Source organism: Tigriopus californicus, chromosome 12 (genome assembly GCF_007210705.1).
Source record: "Tigriopus californicus strain San Diego chromosome 12, Tcal_SD_v2.1, whole genome shotgun sequence".
Taxonomy (NCBI): domain Eukaryota; kingdom Metazoa; phylum Arthropoda; class Copepoda; order Harpacticoida; family Harpacticidae; genus Tigriopus; species Tigriopus californicus.
This window is the reverse complement of record NC_081451.1, coordinates 3,672,619-3,695,479: the sequence shown is the minus strand read 5'-3', so window position 1 is coordinate 3,695,479 and position 22,861 is coordinate 3,672,619. Positions and strand designations below refer to the sequence as shown.

Genomic DNA, 22,861 nt, shown 5'->3' with positions numbered 1-22,861 from the left:
TGTGAGAACTAAAAGGTCAATATGACCATTAATGTTGGCAGTACTGTCAATAAATTCACCCTTTGCAAGAAAAGTTATGTGTGGAAAAGGTCCTATGATACCTTTTTTAGCCTAAAGCCCCCCAAAAGCTTTTCACTTTTAGCATGGCTCATAAAAATGGCTTGCATATTTACCTCTTTTACGCCACTTTAATAGACACTTGTGAAAAACGTTTTGCTCCGTTTTGGATGTTTAGTAAAATCATCAGTATTCTGCTTGTTGAAGGTTGCGTGATTTACGAATTTGAACTTCCTCCCTTAGAAACTCCTTTGTTAAACAAAAATATTCAAATTAAGAGGCTTCAAATTGGTACATCTAGTAGAACAGAGGGCGCACTGTCATTTATGGCCTGACAAAACTAGAATCTCTCCTTCCTTTTAGGTCTACTTTTTAGTGACCTCAATTTTGAAAACCTGAGTCAAATGTGCCTATATGCCTCATCCATTTGATAAAGATTTCTTGGTAATTCTCGCTTTGAAATGACATTTAAGGGGAATGATAAAGCTCAAGTGTCTTTCAAAGCGAGATGAAGGAGATTTCATCTTTTTTTTTTATGTCGACAACTGAATCCATCTTGATTTGGAAGTGATTTTAGGCACAAGCCCTTCTTCGCCTTTGGTGTGAGTCAACTTTTGAGCAAAGTGTTCCATAGGCTTCAGGGTGATTGGAAACTATTCATTCGAAGATGAGAACGAGCTCGGATCCCAACAAGGTTCTGTTTTGGATCCACCTTCTACATAAAGACTTGATTGGCGCCCGATATCTTTGTCACTCCTCGCTCAAAATATTCCCGCTATTTTCCATTCAAATATGCCTTTTCTCAAATAAAAAAGGGAGATTTGTTTTGCTTGCAACCTTTAGATTGCGTTTGGAATGGTGGAACTTAAAGGGCTTTTGCTCTATTTGGATTGCCATAGATTTCAATTTGTATAGTGAATGGAGGAAGGCCTTTCCCCCCATTTTTTAAATCAATAAAAACGGATAAAACCTCGTGTGGCACATTGTTTTGGGAATGAACTTCATCTTGTTCCCCATGTGTTGTTCCAAAGCGAATGTCGAATTTCGCAGTAGAATTCGACTTTTCTGCTCGTTTTTGTGAATAAGTTCAGGGTTCCAAGAAGATGGGATCCAAATTGCCTTCGCAGTAAATCAGATTTCAGGCGACGGGATTTTTCAATATTTCTTCAGGATTTTTTTTTTCAATTCCTCAGATACCTTTCTCCAAATTCTCAATGCTCGTCTCTTTTCCCCAAATATGTGGAACATGCATAGCTGCCTATACGCAGATTCCCATCCAATGTTGAGACTATCTCTGGAACTTTTGGGGGACCACTCTACGTAAGGACGTGTGTGGTCATTGGCCCAGCCAATTAACATTAAACGATCTGATCAGAACATTAAAAAATGTGTTCATTCTACATCTTCAAGTTGATTGATCTTGATCATCAAATGCAAAAACTCTCGTTGTTTCAGTATTGCGGAAGATATAACTGGGCAAAATCACAATGCGTTTTAAAACTAAGGTACCAGAGGAAGCATGTTCATAGTTGGAGTAGTAACAACTGGAATTTCAAGCTTCATTCTTTCTGTTCTAAGCATGGGACTTGTACAAGCATCCTCCAAAACTGGATGAAAAAATAATTGTATATGAAATAGCAACATTAAATCCAAGTTACCGATTTATAAAAAATATCTATACTATTTTTCAAGAAAGCTGTGATTTAAACTGTACTCAAAGCGCAATTATTGTGTTTTCATTAAGTATAATTTGATCACCAAGGCACAAAGGACACGAAATATTTGTAACGGGTCCCGTCCATGGCCTTTGTGAAGTCCATCCATGCGATGCTAAGCCCCTATCCTCCTCAAAAAAGTCGTTTACCTACTATTTCCCCTAGAGAGAGAAAGAAAGCGAGAGAGAGAAGAGTTCCAATTGTGCCTTGACGAGACTAAGATCGATTTCTTATTTGAGCCTCCAAAGGATCTTAAATAGGAAAAGTTGGACGGATCTCCTGACAGCAACAAAAAAGGTTGAACATTGGGAAGCTCCAAGGTGGAAATGGTGGACCTGTCGCGATCACTCTCGATCTCTCATTTTTCAATCTCCGATTGGGTCTCCCTTGTGGAAGGTATATCTTAATCCCAGTGGGCCCACTTAGGCCGTGGCTACCCTTGCCAGAAGTCAAGGTGTTCGAATATTGCAAGGCCTTTATTCATGCTCTTCTACGCTTTCTGGGGCTTAATTTGGAACGAAATGGTCCACGACTTCAGCTAGATATGTAAGGTAGAAGCAGTAGCAAAAACGAACTGAAACAAAATTAATAACACAGTAAGTATAATTTGATAAGTATGAAAAAAGTTCATATTTTTAAATGGAAGTTTTTAAGGTAAAGGGTCGAATGAGCAAATGCGACCTCTAATAAGCTTGGTGTGGTTTTTTCTTAAATGATAAGTTTTTAATGTCGCCCTGAACTCAACGTAAGAATGTTTTTTTATCGAAAATATCATTTGAACGAAAAAATTTCTGAATAATTTCAGGAAGTGTGTTTGCTAAAACTTAGCGAAAACCATTTGCGCCTTATATTAATGGAGGAAAGTTGATCTATGATGCACATCGTTTGACTACAAGTTTTCCGCAAACGTAGCCAGATATGAGGTTGAAATTTAGGAGAAGATAATATAGGACTACCCTGTATCCCAAAGCCGAACCCGATTCAAACAAAAAATAAGTGAAGATTTTCAACTTAAAAATGGTTTGCTCACCAATCGAAAAGACAATTTGGCAACTATAGTCTGATATAACCTGGACAAATAACAAAATGGTTTACTTTAGAGTGGGAAAAAGTATGTCATCATTTTTTATTGCATGTAGGTAGTAAAATCGATCTTGATTAGGTCTAATCTAATCAAAGTCGTACCTGAAAGAAGAAGAAGCAATACACACTTTTTTCGCTCCCATTTTCATCATGGTTTTTATTGCCCCTGGCCAGACCAACCACGTGGCTATTTTGAGGCCATGATCCCTGTCTGTCTGCTTGACTGGGGAGTAAATCGAATTACTTCCATTAGTTTCAGAGTCACGCGATACCTTAGTTGACCGTTACAACCGCGCCACGTACGCCACGAGGCTCTTGGAAGAGACCTACCAGATCTCCATCTCCAATTTGGTGACTCTCCACAACAACTACATGCGCTCAAAGGAAGTCAAGAATCTGTTCAACCGTTACACGCTTCTCAGAGACATGATCAAGGTGAGTGAGCTCTGTCAAGCTCTTGACGCAAAGCTCCGATCTGATCAGTACACATGAGTAGTGAGTATTATTGTGAATTGAAGGGAGGGCTTAGGGGACCAAAGTGAGGAGGACGGAGGCTTTTGGAAGAGATTTTGGAATTTGTCTGTCAGTCACACTTCAGGTTTGCTCACTTTTAATTTCGCTCAAGCCGTTGGGACTTTTGACTTGAATTGGCCCTAAACCGATTTATATTACTCTTTGAGCTAACCGTAAGCTTTTCGGTGTTATGCACGGGAAACCGTACATTTAAAATTACGGCATTGGTCCGTGAATCCAAGGGATCAAACTTACAGGAATGAACCAGCCCATGCATTGGAAAGAGGTTGATTGATTTTAAACTGATTTCCATGTTTTGACACAATTACATGTCGTTTCAAATACTTCACCTTCTTACTTATGAATTATAACTTTTTCCGAGTTTAAACGCTGTATTGATTGTTGATTTTACCGGAGGAAGGACCTATAACCAAACAAGGGCAAAATCAATTTTTTTTCTAGTTTCCGGAAAAAATGTTCTTTTCTATTTTTTGGCAAAAATATATTTTTTTCTTTTTCCTTTCATTCACTTTTTCCAAGTACTGCGGTATTAAATTCAGGCACGACCATCATAATCAATAAATCGAATTATGAATTGTGTAACATTTTTTTGGTTTGTTTTTTCACGGGCTTTTCTAAACGCTGCAGGTAATGTAATTGCCAGTGCTATTAAAATGAAAGGTTATAACTCGTCGATTTATCATCATTTTTTTATCATTTTATTTTTATCATTCATTTTGATTTTTTCATCGTCGCAAACACGCTCATTCAATTCCATTTTCTGGCACAAATGTTGTGCTTATTCTTTGTACTGAGTCGAAATGTTCAATGTCGACCTGTCCACTAAAAGTCGAGTTATCTGAGATTCGAAAGAGACAACCCTTAAAAATTACTGCTTTTTGTACGTAGATTTTTTTGTTACTTAGGTAAGCCAATAGATAGTTCCAAGACCAGCTGAAACCGTTTGTCTTTAACATGCCTAATATCGGTAAAAATGTAGCGTCGAACACTTGTATACTTCGTTGAGATTTTTGAAATATCAAGTAAGAAGCAGATTTTTTTAAAGTCATGACATATTAAGCCTTTTTTCAAATTAGAAGGTTTCTTCAAAGGCAAGGAGCACTTTAAGTAATCTGGAAAAACACATCGGGAGATAAGCTAATCAGCAATATTTGGCGTGTTTGCATGTAATCCATGGCTACAACATTGCTTATAAAGACCAAAATAAAAAGATATTTGACACCGGTTGCAATAAGTAGATTGTTGCAAGGTCTCCCCTCTTTTCTTCTTTACACTCTATAAAAGCTCATTTGAAAATTTTGCCTTGCTCATTTGCCTTGCAGGATGTTGACTGTTGCATTTTACCCTCAATTTTGGATCGTTTTTGATTTGAAATTGACAGATTACGCTGAACTTCATTAGGCTAAGCGGCATAGTAAGAATAACCTCTTGTGGCCTTTCGTGGAAACGGAGACCTTCGGCTTTGCTTTGATCTCCCAAGGGATTTGTATTCAAATGTATCTTGAATATTGAGTGCTCAAAGCTGTAAGGATTAAGAGTATTGGAAAACCCACCACATTCGGAAAGGGGCCCCACAAGTACTGTACAAGGCAAGGAATCGATGATCTTTACCTAAGGCATTCCCCATATTTCAATGATCGACACAAATACCGATAGCGTTGATTGGAAACCTGTCCTTTTAGTCCGATTTGCAGAATTCCGTGAATTCCGGCCACCGAAATTGCCCTTTTTGTATCATAAATGGATGATGAAGCAGGAACGAAGTCCTTGAAAGAAAGCATTTTATTATAAATGGGGAGCTTTTTCATCCATTGGATTTACTTAGAGTGTCAATCATGCCTCAAAAATTGCATTTTGTACTGGTTCTGAAACGTAGATAACAAATGTTTTTGTTACGATTTTCGGTCGGGTCACTAAATAAAAGATGATGAAATTGATTAATATCTTAGTGCAATTATTGGGTTTGTTTTTGAGACGCGGTTTTAAGAATAAAATCTGCTTCTTTTTTTTATACACGACAAGTGGATGAGTGGTCTTAAAATGCAATTGATATCGAGATTAAAAGTCAGAAGCTTTTGCTTCTCATCGAGAGAACTATCGGAAAAGTTAAACATATCGGTTTTTTGATAAGGGCAAAGAGAGGAAGTTTTGGTCACGTTGCCTACTTTTAGATACGTATTGTGAGTGCTCAAAACTTTCTGAAGACTTGATTGAGCAAGAAACTTATGCATTTCAAAATGTCTTGCAAATACAACATGTTTGGTGCAATATGAGAGTAATTCATAGTTTGAGCTTTATGCTCTTTCTCATCACAAAAGCCATGCTTTTTAGATGAGAGCGGATATTCCCCAGGGTCACAAGATAATCTCTCATCCCTATATGTTTCAGAAACCCCCGATCAATAAAGAATTGATTGCTGATGTATCGGGCTGGTTTTCAGTTGCACTAACCGATAGAAATCCCTCTTTGAACTTTTGAAAAAAAGACATCTGAAAGGTCAGGTGTTACTTCATATGGGATAAAATATATTGGGATATTGAAGCAGGAAAGGAAGATGATCCAATTTGAGGAAGTTGCTTGCTCTTTTGAGGCTCTACAGTTCTTTGTGAAGGGATTAAATTAGATTTTCAGTTCATCTATCTACGTCTAAAAGGAATGATTCATTTAGCATTGCATTTTAATAAAGTGTATTACTCATTAATATGCTCAAAAATACTTTTTAGCTGAAACAAAGCCATTTTTTGGACTTACTATTCCTCATTTAGCACTTCTTTTTTTTACAAAAGACGTTTGAAAATCTTATAAACGTTTTTTGTCTGATATTGTGCTTTCTATCTTTCTATCTCTAAAGGAAAATGCCTTCACTAGCCTATTTTGAGATATCACTAGCGCTTTTGACGCTTAATAGTTCAGTGCCAAGGGATTAAATTAGAGTTCCAATTCATTGATTCATCAAAGAAATGTATGGTGTACTATTGAAATTTATAGATTGTCAGTTTTACACATTCATATGTTTGAAAAAATACTTTTTAGGTGGAAAAAGCCATTTTTGGACTTTTTATTCCTCTTTTAACACTTTCTATTTTTACAAAAGACGTTTTAAAACCGTTGAAACGTGTTTTGTCTAATATTACGCTTTGTATTTTGGTTATTTACCCAAGTGACCTCCCGAAATTTGTGCTGACATCATCTAACAACTGCTACTTAAAAGTGTCAATAATCATAAGAGGTTAAGAGTAGGGTTCCCAATTTACATTTCCAATACACAAACCCGTTAATTAGCCTCAAATTGTAACCCTGATGTTCCTTACGTCAAAACAGGGTTGATTCTTGGCTCAAACCTAACTTCAATCTAACTGCGACACAAATTTCCAATCCAGTACTGCTGAGCTTGATCAAAGATTGCTTTTATTTGGGTCAGATCTTGTTGCACTTTCTGACCCAAAAACCAAACCAGGGAACAATTTCAGCAATACTGGATGGCAATCTGACGGCACAAGGCAAAATGATTACATTAGAACTTCTTACCCTTTTCAATCCAGAAACCCACATGTTAGCTTGAACATATATTTCTGATTTTTCTTACCTTACACCAGGGTTGTTTCTTGGCTTAAACATAAATTCTAACGTTACGTTTGGATTTGACTGGAGCTTTTGCTTTGCCAAGTGTTCTGGCAGCCTTGCTTTCAAAAACATGTTTGATCCCATCTCTGGCGATTAGAAGAAATGGCCCATTTCCGTTCTGACAAATGAGTTGGCTCCTTCATTTCCGCATGCACCTTCTTCGAGGCGAATACAAACATATTATCGAATTAGTGTTCTCATTGGCCTTTTTGACCTTTAGGCCGTTGTCCCAAGTTGATCGATCTCTTTCGTGTTGTTAGGATGCGGTCAAATTGGAATCGTCTTGGTGGGCGGTGGCAGAGCTGCCCAAACAGAATCGGGCTGAATCCATCCAGGATTACGTGCTTCGGGTGTGCTCAGTCTTGGAAACACTCAGGATGCCCTTCGATGCCAGTGGAGGATTCCAGGAATCCGAGAAAGAAAAAGAGGCCAGGTTGGAGAAGGTCAATGGTAAGAACAAAGAAAGAAACATCATGTTCCCATCACGCTCACAATGAAAAGAAATACTATGATGGACAGTCAAGGACGTCAATCACTGAGCTCTTAGATGGTTGGGATTCTCCCGCTTCAATCGCATTATTACGTACATATCCTCCAACCATTGGAGGTCAATGTTTCCATTGGACCATTTGACCATTTCCATTGGAATTGAACCCTGATTTGAATTGCTGCCGTAAACCATTTGCTAAACAGGGAGTGAAAAAGTATTCTCACGAAATCGCCAATACAGGGTGACTTACAGTCGCGCGACTGTTGCAACATAAAATTCAGGTTTCAAGGCCGTTTTACGGAAATGGGCGAGGCATATTCAAGATGCGGCTGGACCATCGACCTGTACAGAGTTAGCATTATCATAAAAGAAAATATTTTTATTTTCTTCACATATTATACACGTTGATTTTAAGGTCCTATTGATCACCATATTTCCAGTCCACTGAAAGTTGGGTATGGTCAACAGGCTAGCCCATAAGTAAAGAGTTACGGAAAATACCAATTAAAAGAACGAGCTTGAAAATGTTCCCCCTCAGCCAGATTGAATAATAAATGTTTGACGTCAAACGTCGTGGGTAAAAGCTTTGCTAACCGAGGATGGTTGGAATTTTGCCCACTTGTCCTGATTTATTTCACAAATGTGTATTATTAGGGTTCCAGTTTGTCTTTGATTACCCCTCTCTCCTCTAGAATATTTTTGATAATGTACCGAACGAAGGAATTGCCTTTGAGGAGGCTTTTGACAATTCCTCTTGACTGTCTGATTGTCTCAAGGTGTTATGGCCAAAAAAGAGTTCTCCAAGTCAATTCCTTTGAAATGTTTTCGTGGTGCAGTTTGACTGACTAGACCGTTTCCTTTTAACGTTTTCGAGAAAATGCCCCAAAACTAACTCTCAGTGCTTTTATTGGATTCTACGTTCTTCGCATATCAAAGAAACGAGTCTACAATTCCAATAGTTCCCTTGAAGTTTGGCACTGCAACAGCAGACAGACGTTTCTTGAAAAAGTGAAAAGATCACCCTTTTTGAGCGTTATATTGTACGGAAGGTACTCAAAGCTAGTCGCATGTACTTTTTGGTGTCGATGTGTAATGGAAGGTTTCCACTGGCCTTTTTCATAGACTGTAAAAGGCTCTCTCAATGGTCTTTTGCCACTAATGGATAGCTCAATGAAAACAATTTTGATCGTTTCGATTGTTTGCCATGTATTCTCCGTATTGGTTATGACATTCATCGCTGACCTTTCGAAACTGTAACAATCTCGACATGGCATTCTCCTTATTCAAGGACCAAACAAAAATGTTGTGAGCGAAAGAACAATGTTATTCATATCCTGGATTCTTTAGATGAAAACATGGTGGCTTTGAAGCATTTTCATAATAAGGTTCTGCTATGGAAAACGGAAATTGTAGCTCATGCACTAACTTGGAGGCACTGCAAACTTTTGGGGGCCTCTTTAAATGGGAGATATTTATGGCCAGTTTGGTCCGCTTATGAAAAATCTCGGATACTTTCACACCAAGGAAAGAGTAATGGCCAGGATCTCTTCAAGTTAGGGAGGCAACATCTGTTTTTATTGACAAATCTAGGCCGATTTGTTCCATACGTCGGAAAATTCTCAAATGCTTAGCAAATTGTGTTGAACCTTAAATTCTCCCGCAATCGCTCATTTTCATTTTTTTTATTAAGAAAGCCCCCCCCCAAAAAATTAACCAATTATTCAAAAATAATATTGGCTACGGACATTGATTCATTTTTTTCAAACATTGATGTAATTCTTGAATTTTATTTCGGTAATCCAATTAACAATCAACTCTAGATCCCCACTTCTTTTGAATTAAATCTAGAGCTTTTCCTCACAACGCCCATTATAGAGGATGATTTAGCTCCATTTTTTAAATGGAGACTTTGTCAATTGGAGCAAATGCATTCCGATATGCCTGTTGGATTAAACGTAATGTATTGGACCCCTTTTAGTACCATCATACAAACAACTTGGAAATTAAGTAATTGCTTTCCAAATTGTGATGTGTTATTAAGAATTGAGTCATCTCATGTTAAATAAGAAATTGTTGCGAAAGCAATTGTCAAATAAACTGCTGCGTGTTCAATTTTTTTTAGCAACGTTTTCTGCAAACATCCTGATGAAGCTTCATATTTAATTTTGAGACCATAATCCGTGATCAGTAGGCCCCCTTCACTCTCAAAAACGCCCTTTTTCCCTGAGCCCATTTCAAAGTCTTTGTTTTTATCAAAGAAGCTAACTTTCAAAAAACAATCTGAAACGTTCAAGATTTTAAACATAATATATATATTTTTTTTCAAAGCCACAATCATATTGATTTTGGAAGGAGGGTGATTGCCTTTTATTTACCTTCTTTAAACTCCAAAACATATAATCTACATGATGGTTCCATTGTTCATAAATTTGTGCCGTTTTTGTGAAGTCTTACTTTTCAACAATTTTCAAAATATATGTTTTAACCTTCCAAAAAAGTGTTAATTCTGATTCATTAACCTCCAAAATGGTCATGCTTAGAGCCTTTCACTTCATGTTTCGTTGATGCTATTTTAGTCCTCATTTATTGAACTAATGCAGTGTAGAGTTATCAGTCACGAAACAGAACGAACTTTTACCTCAACATTGCAAGCCCTGTCATCAGGGTGGGCAATTTTGAGAATTAGCGTGACTTTTGGACACCAAGTGGACAAAAGTGTCCAAAAGTGGACAAAAGTGTCCAAAAGTGGACAAAAGTGTCCAAAAGTGGACAAAAGTGTCCATAAGTGTCAAAGTGGTCAAAGGTGTCACCAAAAGTGGACGAAAAGTTGTCCAAAAGTGGACAAAAGGGTGTCCAAAGTGGACAAAAGTGGAAAAGAGTGGACAATAAGTGGCAGAATGTGTCCAAAATTAAGTACAATTGTTGCAAAAGGGGATTGACAAGCAAACACTTTTAAACCCTAAATCATGTTATTTCTTTACCAAATCTAGATGTGAACCAGCAAATAGAATCAGTAATCAATAAAATCTAAGCTTTCTTCAAACACATAAATATGAAGTAACAACTAGCCTTTTCACTAACGTTTTTAATTTCCAAGATATACACTTAACGAAATTCATTATCTTGATACAATACAGCTTTTATAAGTCAAAACAAAATCTTTAATATCTTTTGAATGTTAATAAGTCGAAGCCCCAACTATAATCAGGGCATTTGGTGGCTGGATGATTTAACAAAGATTTAAAAAAATTGAATTTAAAAAAGCTTAGGAGCTGAATATCAAATATACAATAATACTTCTCATATTTTGAATATACATAACATATTTATAAGGAGTGCATGAATTACTCTTTTTATAATACATCTAAAAACTAAGATATTATGTTTCTTTAAGAAACATTGGGAATCTCATTTCCTGACATCAAGCGCATCTTTAAAAGTTAGAAATTGCCTAACAATGTCTCAATTAACTTACTTATGGAAGAAAAACCATAAGTATAGGAAAATATGTCATTATTAGATTTAAGCAATTCGTAAGAAATTCAATTTTTAATATTAGTACTTTTTAAGAAGAAATCCAAATGACTAATGATTTTAAGTAAAACATTTTTGCAAAAAGTTAATAATGTTGAATAAATGAAGCCAGATAACCAGAATATAATGTTTTGCTATTTCAGTTTTTTGAATCCTTTGCAACAGCTGCATTCTACTAGAGGGAGACTTTGTTCCCTGCTTGCCTATCTAATCTAATGTAAGAAAAAAAGAGTTAAGAACCTGTCTTTCAAATACCTTTTTTGGGTATGTTAGAGGTATATGGCAAAGGTTTTAAAGACTTATCTTGCTCTTGGAACCATCAATGAGCAATTTTTGAAGTAGAGGATAGGTTTCATACAGAATATCCTTTATATTTGTAGTTTTAAAGGTTCGTATTTTTGGACATTTTTGGACACTTTTGTCCACTTTTGTCCACCCTTATTTTTGGACACTTTTGGACACTTTTGGACAGGGGTGGACAAAAGTGTCCAAAAATGAAATGCCCACCCTGCCTGTCATAGCTCTAGAGGTTTTTTGAAGCCATTTAACAGCAAATAGACATGAAAAGGAATGGGAAGTCCCTGCAATTTCAAGATGCCGCTGCTTGTGTTTACGGCGTCCCATTTCTACCACTTCAATTTGAGATTTTCCCTTAAAAAACAAGTGCATTTCAGGCCCATTTTTAAACATTTAATGTGCCAATATTTCAACGGGTTCATATCTAGGTTGCCATTTCGTAGGTTGGAGTTATTAAATCAAACTCTTAAAACCTTCAGGTGAGTGTGAAGGATGCAAAAAAAGTTTTGATAGAGACATCACTTGCGCTTTGCAAGTTCCATTGAAGTAAGGATAGTTTTAGAGCTCGGCAACCCTATGAAGTAAAAGAGCTCACGCCTGACCCTGATTCCATAGGTATATGATGTTTTCAACGAACGGCATTAGGCTTTCCTTGTTAAGGAAAGGTGGGCCTACGTGCTGACGAAATATCAAGTTCCTCTACGACTCAACATTTTCGACTTTTTAGTGCTTTGGTTAATATGGCTGAATACTTTTTATCCCCCCAGGATTTTTTTCAGGTTGGCGAAAACTTGCCTATGCTTTAAAGATGCAAACAGCTACCGATGATACAAGTCTAAAAAATGTGTTTAAGCACATTTGACATTGAATATGTTCCGACACTGCGGTCAATTTTGAAAAGTTTGCCATTTTATTAATCTAACCACCTAATTGCACACCATTTTGTCCCACTGTAAAAGCTCGTTCGGGCTCCCTGAACAAACTGATTCTCCCTTGCCGTGTTTTGAAATGGGAAATGAGATTTCGGTTTGACCAGAAACTTGCAGAAAAACTACTTGTAAAAAAAAAACTTCGCCTATTGCTTGCAGCATTTACATATATTTACCAACGGTGGCAGACTCCAAAATGACAAATCATACATGGAATTGTTTGACAAAGAATAACTAGTTTTTTTGACTTTAAGAGACATCAATAGCAACTCAGGAAAGATATTGCACAATATGAAAAACCTGGGATGTTAGGTAATTGACACGCCCCATAATTTATCAGACATTACAGGCAATCTTTTGCGCTAATCTTGGTAAGTCTAAGGACAATTGGGGTTTTATTATTGCATGCTTCATATCTCGATATTCCAGGCTGGCTTTAAAGCGTGGAACTCAATATCGTTGATAGGCGCACAAATATCAATGATTGGTAGCTTTGGAAGTTTCGATTGACCCATACACTTGCACAATAATATGCATACTTCTTTCTTGAAACAGTTCTTGTTGACGACGAATTGATGATGCGTTGAGATTGTGCGTGTGTGCATATAGGGACGAACTAGAACTCCACGAAGCATCACGTAAAGTTGATGTCCTATTCCGGAAAGGCTATGAATTGAAAATCTGTCACATCTTTGAAATAACGGCCCACATGTTCGAAAACACTCTCGGCACCTCCTTGAACAATGAAAGGCCACTTGGAATACTTCAGGGACTTGACACACATTGATCGTTGATGATATACATTTTGACCTTGAACTTTCAATGTATTTTTTCTTTGATAAGGTACACTATCACTTCCGCATTTATTTGTCTCATCAAATTTGATTAAATTTGACGTCTTTAGCTTTCGTATTTGGTGAGGGTTTCGGACTAGGTGTTGTTGATAGAGTATTGCAAACAGACAACAATACCATTAACGAAGTGATTGAAGCTCCCAAAATGGTATCTATTTCACCACAAGACTCAAGAATGCGAAATAGCACAAGTACTTGTCCACTAGATTAAGAATGTCCGTCCATTTCAGAAAAACTAGTTTATCATACGTTGTTTCAGGGAGCCGTGATATGTCCTCATTGGGACACACAAAAAATGCGCAGATGAGTGTTAAGTTAAAAACAACGGCAAAATGTTGCTAAAAAATGTACTGTCTACATATTTGTATAACCACATTAGCTACAAACGAGCCAGATTGTTTTTCATTGGACTTTTGATGTTGGCGATTGAGATTATATCACCATCCTTCGTTATGAAGTAAGCTAGGTTTTTTGCCAACCTAAAAGACCTTCTCAAGGATAAAAGGTATTCATCCACATTAACCAAATTACTGAAAAGCCGAAATTTTTGATTCGTAGAGGAACTTTGTATTTTGTGAGCACGTAGGCCCACCCTTCCTAATCAACTAACTAATGCCGTTAGTTGAAAGCATCATATACCTTATTTGGAATCAGGGCCAGGCGTGAGAGGCTTACATTAAAGCACGGCCCTTTGAGATCATCTTTTTAAAGCGTTGATTTATGCCAGGAATAATTCCCAGGTAATTTGGCAGACGTCGTTTAAGTGTTTTAATGCTAATCTCCATGAGAAAGAGCATAGCATTGAGCCTTATACCTACTCACTTTCAAACGAGAACGTGCGATGATTAATAGCTTCTGACAATGGAACCCAAATGCAAATGAGTTTGTTCCAGGTCTAAAGTAAACCTATATATTCCACACACAGGGCAGATATGCCATCATTGTAGGTCATATTGCAGTCTTTCAAACGTGTTAAATATGTTTGCATATTCAACGGCATAAGCAAGATATATTGGACTGAGGATTGAATCTAGGAATTTAAACATCATCCATTCTGGGCAGAGAATTTTAGATTGGATCAAACATAAACTTTTCAGTCCCAATTTATGACATGCATTACAAAAACCCATTCCAAAAAAAAAAAAATTACAAGCCATTGCAAACATACTTTTTTATGAGACTTTTATGTTATGTCTTGAATTTGCCCTTCCCAAAAATTCTAATACTAATAAGTAAAACTCGGAAAAATGACTTGTTTTGTCGTCCAGGAGCAAACCCAGAGATTTGATTGCGAGTAGTTAAAACCACCTGAAGTAAAACTTACCAAAGAGGCCTGCATATCTGAAAAACAAATCTGAGTCCAATAAAACGCGGGAAAGTCTGAGCAAGTGGTTGAAGACTTCCTGAAGTCTGGACCGACCTATAATTAGGTTGCATAAAAAAGAGGCGTATTCCACGATCTATTAAAAAGTTGCAAACCCAAAGATTAATCTAACTCCCCCTATGACACATATAAGTCTTGATACTTTGCCACTTTGATTTCAGACCCATCAGACCATTAAGAGCTACCCCTGATCTCTTAAAAAAAATATTGTAAAATGTAATTTAAAGAAGTCATTTTTTTGTTGAACTCTGAAATAATCACCGTCCAGGATTGGAGGGGTCCCTTCGTGTCGGTGTTTGCACCCAAGAACCTCGTGGTCAATCTGTTTGCTCTAAGTCTCGTTTTCAACTGGAAGTCAAGTCAGTCTCAAACTTTCACGGAAAGCGGTTCTTATCCTCCTAGTCGAAAACTTACTTTCCTGAAAGCCCCAGGGAGATGTCAAGAACGAGCGTAAACAAAAGACTCGGAATCTAAGTTTGAACTCACACAAACCTTCGTCAAGATGCGCTTTGCAACTGGGAAAACTTTGAGGCAGCTCACAACAAATCTTGGGAGAGGTTCCTGAAACTTTATTGAAAATCAATGAGCAAAAAGATTGCCCAATTTAAAGACGATTAAGACATCACGCAATCCTAAATGTTTTTGGGTTGTAAGTAAATTGAAGTAAAGAATGCTTGTCGAAAATCGATATGGACAATTGAGACTCATTCTTCAGAATCTAAAATAGATTCAAATCTAAATTTAAGATCAATTGGCATTGATTGGGTGGAATCGAAGATTCCTCGTACAGTCCTGCCTGATAAATAAAACTGCTGGGTACTGTTTTCCTAATGTTGGTTTATAGGGTCCTCAAACAAATATTTTAAAGCAAACAGTCTATGCTCACTCATGGAGAACTAAATTATTTTCAATGCGACACCAAACCCAATGGAGATAGTTATGAAACATAAGATAATCTTGGCTGACTGGTTTGACTACTCTGATAATCAAAGATCTGTATTACAGAGAAAGGTACCTACCTTTTAGCCCATTTAGTCGTGTTTGGACTTTCAGGAAGTGTTTTGAGTTGTTATTCAATACACAATTTGAAGAGGAGTTTTTTCCTGGACATGAATACTTTGATTTGAATTCGGAATCGTTGCAGCCAACCCAATTTTTATGTAGCGTTATAACGTTGATTACATTTGATAGAGGTCATTCATGTCAAACTACTTTTTGTAATCCTTTGCTTTCGGAAGCTGGACAGACAGTAGGATTCCATCTTTGCTCATGATGATTTTTAACATCTTGTGTAGATTCTAATGTCAAATCACCATAATCGATTCATAACTTATAGCGTGTGGCAAAAGGTTTATTTTTTCATCTAGCTTGGTTTCTTCCCAATTTTATTTGAGCCGCTTTATAAGGCCTTGCATACGATGTAGATCGGTCTGCAAATGTAATGCTTAAAAGGCCTTGTTTGTGTTCTCCTTTCAGAAATGACATCCATGCAGCTGCAAGAGGAAAACGTGGTGCTATTTAACAACCTCTATCGCCTCCTCAAGAAATACGTCGCCATTCGTCAAATCATCAAAACACTTAGTGTAAGTCACGCCTATTGCAAATATGGTATGCTTTATGGAGCTAATGCTTTACTCAAAGATGGTTTTGAACAACCCGAGAAGGCCATTAGGCGGTATTTTTGAGTGAAAAATTACGGTATGTTCAGTGCAGATATTCGTCAAACATATGCAATGGATTGCTGGCAAGAGGTTCTATTCCCCACGCTTTTTTCTCATGGTAATGACATGCTTACAAGATATGTTCATGACAGTTTAGCTTCCACGTCTTTTTCCCATAAGATCCAAGGACAGTGGTCGAAAAAGAAAAGACCTTCAAGGCCGTTAAGGCCCTCAACATGGCATCCTTGGTTCTGGATTGAGATGACGATGATGGGGGGAATGTTCGCCTTTAAAGGCCAATGACGTCGTCACTTTAGTCAAGAAAGGTCAATCTTTGCGAGCTCTCATTAAATATTGTGTCAACGTTTCAGGCAAATTCAAAATATGTACTTTCCTTCCGAAAGGAAATTAGTTTTTTATTCAAAGAGACTTTTTCAGACTGGTTTCAGTGCCCACCCATAAAGTTGAGAGCTGACTGACGGAGTCTTTTATTCGTCAAATTACGAAATGCCAACAAGTTTGTTTGCCTCCTTTATTAAAGAAATACAGTAAATTAAAATATGGAAGAAAATAGAAAAGCCCCGAAAATACATTATGGAACAGAGATTAGTGAAGATTGTATTCATTCATGCTTAACGGACAGGATGGATTCACGAAGGGAAGACCTTTATTAACAATTTCATTTGCGTAAAGAAAATACTGCAAGCTGGCTTTGTTGATAACCTTTCAAAAAATTCCCTTCCGATTTGGCTTCGTCAAGCCAGTTTTAGACAATAATAATTCAATCAATATTTGTTATTTCTTAAAAGTGGGTTTTCAGTTACCTCATATGCCTTCTTAACACCCTTTGAATTGCCACCTCGAGCAAACTTGTTCCTCTATGTATTCAAAAAGAAGTGTTTCTATATTTACTCATTTCGATCTGCAAAAAGCTGGCACTTTTAGGTGGTCTTTACAGACACAAAAATTGGGTAATTTATGAAAGAAATGCAAATAAGCTTGTCAGGGTACTGGTATAACCAATTTGGGGAGGGTGGCAAAGGCTGATTTTGATTTTCATTCCAAGCAATACACATAAATGAAAATGAAAGCTGTGACAAAATAAACCAACAACATGTTGCACGTCTTTTATGGTGCCATATAAACTATGATTCAAAAGCCATCACTGGAGGTACTGATAAGGCATATAGCCAAAATGGCGAATGAATTAACAAAAAAAATGTGAAACTCGCAAATATATTTAAAAAAACGACCAACAAAGTGGCAAATAAGCTTATAAATAGCAAATAAGAAGTCTGAAGCTGCCAAATAATATGAAAAACCGAGGAACTTTTTAAAAATGAAGAAAAAACGCTAACAATTTCACACACCTTTGGAACTAGTTACTGATTTGAAGAAACATGAGGGAAAACAATAAAGTTGCAATTTTTTTCCCGACCTATTTGGTTTCGGTTTAACCTGCTATAATTGTTCTGAAATATTTGGGCTGGTCGACTGGTGCTCTTTAAAGTTGCTGATATCAACGTGTAAAAACGCAAACTGCTGACCTAACTTGACAAGTTGTCAAATTGATTTTCCACACTTTTTTATCTTTTCAGAATGAGTATGCCGACAGCAAATTGTATCCAATGTTCCCCCGTTATAACCTCCTAAAGGATATGATCAAAGAGGTTACCCATCATCCGGATTACATGGAACATCGCCACGAATCTAGAGTTCAACCAGACTAACTTTCGTTGGCTTCGAAATATTGCAATTGGTGGATCGAATTTATCTGAACCCAATTTTCTTGTGACTTCAGATGTGGTAGTCATTGACAAGCCTCTTTTAACCTAGAGAACGATGTGATTAAGTTAGACACGGTTGCTTCAACGAACTTGATGAGGTTTTATTTTTCAAATAATTTCTTTGTTTTCTCCAACTCATTTTTTTGAGATCTCTAATATTTGAGTCTCAACAAAATGGTTTAAACACAATTTGAATTAGTATCATTATGCTTCGATATGTTTGGTGTAAAGACTGTAGTTCACAATTTGGCCTAACACGTAACGTGAAATCTTGGATTTTTCTCAACATTTAAGAACCCTCTCCGCTTTAAATCATTTCCGAATATACTAAAAAGTACATTTATTTAACACCTCACCCCCGCCCTCAGGTAATTGAAGAAATTTCAATATTTTTCATATTTTCCTAAAAATGTCCTATCAAGCAAAAGGGACTTGAAGCAACTGTGCATGAAAGAAAAGAACATTTCTGCTCAAATGGCGTTTGAAAGATTTTTTGTCAAACATTGTAGCGTACACATGGTTGTGGTCAGTTTGAATTCCGTGTTTCTTTAAATCCTTATATCGTTGTTGAATACTGAGATCTGTAGTCGTTGGATTGAAAGAAAAATTATCATTCAAACGTTTCCGTATGTCCTTCGGCGATAAATGATAACATTCAAGTTTGTTAGATTGAATCATGTTTGAAGGTAAATAAGGTCATTTAGAAGCTTACCTTTGGAACTGGAACGTTTGATTGGACTTTTAAAACGTGCTTGACAAACTCATAAGAGCCGTGCAAAGAAAATCATAAAATTTCAGATTGATGGCAGGAATTGGCTTTTGTTTATTGCATCGGAAACCATTGATAAATATTGCCATTATTTTCATTTTATTATAGCCGCAACTAAATTTCTGCCTTCCATTTCTTTTTTTCATTCAAACTTCACTGCCAACGGTACTTTCAAATTGAATTCAACCTTGTTCAACCTTGTGTGCTGTCATTTCGCTATCATTAAAACACTATTTCACCCCTTGTACCCTTTGGTAGAAATGTAGATTACCCAATGATAACCCATATAAATGGATGGCCTCGAGATAGAATTGCTGTCGTACGTTGAATGTTGTTTTTGCCAAGAACCATCTGTGAACTAAAATATGCCGAAATATACTCCATATGTGTCACAATATAACAAAGTTTGCATCCCTTTTATTCTGAGACGGAGATTGAAACGTTCTTGCTGAGTGGACCAATTCCCGTGGAAAACTCAGACCAGAGACATCCGGTGGAATTGAAGACGGTGAGTTTGCCATATCATTGGCAATTAACTGAAGGGTAAGTGAGATTCCGCTTTACACTCATTAAAGAGGTGTACATACATAGAATCCCCCGCACCAAAAACTGAAGAAAAGCAACGTCATCACATCTCGGCTTTACTCGTCTTTTCAGCAACACTGAGATAAATAAGGAATTAGCCTTTTTTATTTGGGTGGACTTGCAAAAAGAAGGAAAACACTTGAAAAAAACGCAATAGGTACTGTTATAATCGATAGATAATGTCAATTACATATTACCTATATTTATTCAATAATGCTAATATGATTATGATACGAAAATGATTTCTTTGAAAAGTAGACAAGAGTATATAATCAATTTAACTAAACCACTAATTAATTCCATTTTCAAATAGTTTTGCAAATCTTTTGACTTTCTAACTAAATGAAATATAATGCTTTGAAAGATTGATAAATATGAGTTATCAGTACAATGGTTTTTGGATAAAAATCGTGACAAGACTTCGAAAATTATCAAATCAGGTTGATTGTCAGTCTAAGGGTGTGGAATTAATATCAAAAAGTTTCTAGAGAACGGCTAGTTAGGAGGATCGAACCTTCTAATTATCTACCTTGGCCCCCTATGTATAAAATTTTCAAATGTGACAACAGCCAAAAAGCAGCATATTTGATCTTCACAAATTGGACAATTCTGGAGATACCGTTGATGTTCATCCTTTAAACCATCGATCTTTTTTTACGGTGAAAGCAAAGAAGCAAATTTAGAGTAATCAAGCGCAAAAGCACGCTTGCATCTTGTTTCCCAAATTTCTGCTTTCTTGAATTGAACGGAAGACATTGGCATTTCAATTTGGTCGGTCATTCTTTCCTGCTCATCAAGATTACGTACTTCCTCTACCCCTTGGAATCCCTCAGTAGTCTTCAAAACTTGGAGTTGCTCGCACCCATTGTGAACCTCATTGAACTACATATCTAATTATTCAAGTGCACTAAAAATGGCTCTGGATGAATACGCCTCCGAGGCCACTGACTATGACGTCGATCACGCCTACAAGAGCACGCCCAAGGCTGCCAATGCCCACCAACGCTCACACCGATGGAACCTGAGAGCCCGGAGCCTTGGCAGCAATCCCCCTGCAGCTTATGCGTCAGGATATGGATCATACTCTGGAGGATCAGGGGGTCGTCATGGGGGAAGTTATGGTGGAGGTGGTGGGGGCAGTGGAGCAGGACCAGGCTTTGGAGGCACGGCTAATAACTGCTGTTGTAACAGCAATAACGGGTTCATGTCCGGATTCCTTCAGTCTGCGTGCAGTCAATTGGACTTTGGGATGCTGGCCCTTTCAGGCGCAGCTTTTGGCCTTCTTTATACTGCGGTTACCATGAATATGAGGAAGCGAAAGAGGCGTAAACGATCCTTGAAGGCCAAGAAGATCAGGTCTGGACCTGAAGCCGATGGAGACGATGAAGTTTATCTTGTGGTGGAGGACAGTGAGGATGGGGGTGATTTGGAGTATGTGCTTGTACAGGAAGATGACGTCCCGGAGAGAAGTGTAATGGACTCAGTGCTGGACATGCTTTACACAGGTAGGAAAACGTTATGGACTTGGCAAAAACCAAATGAAATCAACCACAGGGAGGTCGGAAACTGCGGCAACACATTAATTTGATACCCAAAGATAAAAGCTGGCAACAATTCAGATTTTATACTTTTATAGGATGAAACAAAATATCCAAAAAGAAACTCGAAATGGGTCATTCGATATGGCCTGCATTTGCGATCATCATAGCCTCTAAACAAACTCCATCACAATAAGAACTGGTTGTGAAGGTTTAGTTGATTCCATTATCTTCTTGCCTTTAACATATCACGGGCCGTTTGGGCTGTCTTGGGCGAGTGGAACTGGTTTGGGCCTTTACATATGTTTTTTTGCCCTTTTTTAACACTACGATGGCCTGAATCATAAATAATATAGTTTTGAATCACAACATAGTCGCCTATGTAGGTGAACATTTCATTCAAAAAAATATCAATCATTTGTCTTAAGAAGAAGGGAAATGGCAAATACTTTTCCAAAACAAAATTGCTTCAAATGCTTTAAGCATGGTAAATAGGCTGAATTGGTGAATTTTGACGCTTCAGATGATACAAACCAGAGATGATCCGGTCAGTTAATTGAACTAATGACACTCATGTAAAAGACGCGTCATCTCGCTTTGTCTGGTTTTGATGCCCAAACACTCACTCCTCACCGTTTATGGATATGGAATCCGTACATTAGGAACATAATCCATCACATTATTTCTGGTTGATGTAGCACGGTGTTCAAAAAGCCCTATCAAGTTTCCAGAGAAATTCCCAAACACAAATTGGCATTTTTCTACCCCAAAAAGTCATAGGGAACAACTTAAATTCTATTGTTTTATGGAATTCTAGTCCACATAAAAACTTACATACCTAAAAACATTACAATTTAGATTTTCAAAAACCTACTCAATGTAAATTAGAAGCACACTTAGTTAGCTCTTGAATGTAATTTACGATATCATCTATTTCACCGCTACTTAGTTACATCGGATTTAGTGGTCCAAATTTCATCGTTTTTAGCCCCAAAATGCCCCGGTTATATGCTAATTCAATTTCCCAAAGATATAATATATATAAAGATAATAAATATATAATATATTATATACTATAAATTATGCAAGAAATGGAAAAAATAATCTTTCATTTTTGCGATAGTGAAAATCGATAGTAATTCTTTGGGAAATTGAATTAACATATAACCGGGGCATTTTGGGGCTAAAAACGATGAAATTTGGGCCACTAAATTCCATGTATCTAAGAAGCGGGGAAACAGATGATATCAAAATTTATATTCAAGAGCTAACTAAATGTGCTCCCAACTTACATTGAGTAGGTTTTTGAAAATTTTAGTTTTTATAATGTTTTTAGGTATGTAAGTTTTGATGTGGGCTAGAATTTCATAAACCAATGAAATCAAAATTGTTTCCCATAATTTTCTGAGGGAGAAAAATGCCAATATGTGTTTGGGAATTTCCATCAAAACTTTAAAGGGTATTTTTACCACTGTGGTAGACTAAACAGAATCATTTCGTTTCTTGTATTGCTTATCGATACTGTCACTAGAAAACACGTATTTGGCCAATGTTTGTCAGCTTGGCTTGTGCTCAGACTTCTTGGTGTTAAATAACCGTGCTGTAGATATGAAGGAACGTTATCTGATTGACCTCTCTCACTCTCAGATGTTTTCTACTACAAGTACAAGTTTTGTAAGCTCTCCAAGATGCTGGGGTGGTCTTTCAGCCAACAAAATGCTTATTGGACGTGTCAGAGTTGATTCTTCTTGGGCATAACGTCTCGGCTAGGCAAGTGTTGGTCATTGAGGACAAGTGGGTGCATTGAGGGATTTTTCACACGATTTCAATTGCTTGAAAATAGTTTTTGACCACCATTCAATTTGTTAAAACACAAGTAAAATTGAGATTTGAATTTAATCGAGGCATCTTTCGTCATTTTGAATGTAGGGTTTGACTGAATTGTTACAAAACATGCAGATAACTTGATTCGTTCGAAGGAGAAACACTGCTTCTTGATGTTTTTTCGGGTTCATCATCT

At 37.0% G+C, this 22,861-nt stretch overlaps 1 protein-coding gene across 1 annotated transcript in view; it reads left to right on the top strand.

Annotated features, from left to right (window-relative positions):
* The window catches only part of LOC131891732 (uncharacterized), a 54,496-nt gene extending 35,381 nt beyond the window's left edge, over window positions 1-19,115 (top strand). Inside the window, exons 4-7 of the mRNA XM_059241368.1 lie at window positions 3,109-3,290; window positions 7,274-7,463; window positions 15,978-16,084; window positions 17,761-19,115. Coding sequence (XP_059097351.1) covers window positions 3,109-3,290; window positions 7,274-7,463; window positions 15,978-16,084; window positions 17,761-17,892 — 611 coding nt within the window. The 3' untranslated portion in view covers window positions 17,893-19,115. The remainder of the gene's footprint in view (window positions 1-3,108; window positions 3,291-7,273; window positions 7,464-15,977; window positions 16,085-17,760) is intronic.
* Window positions 19,116-22,861: the final 3,746 nt, after the last annotated feature.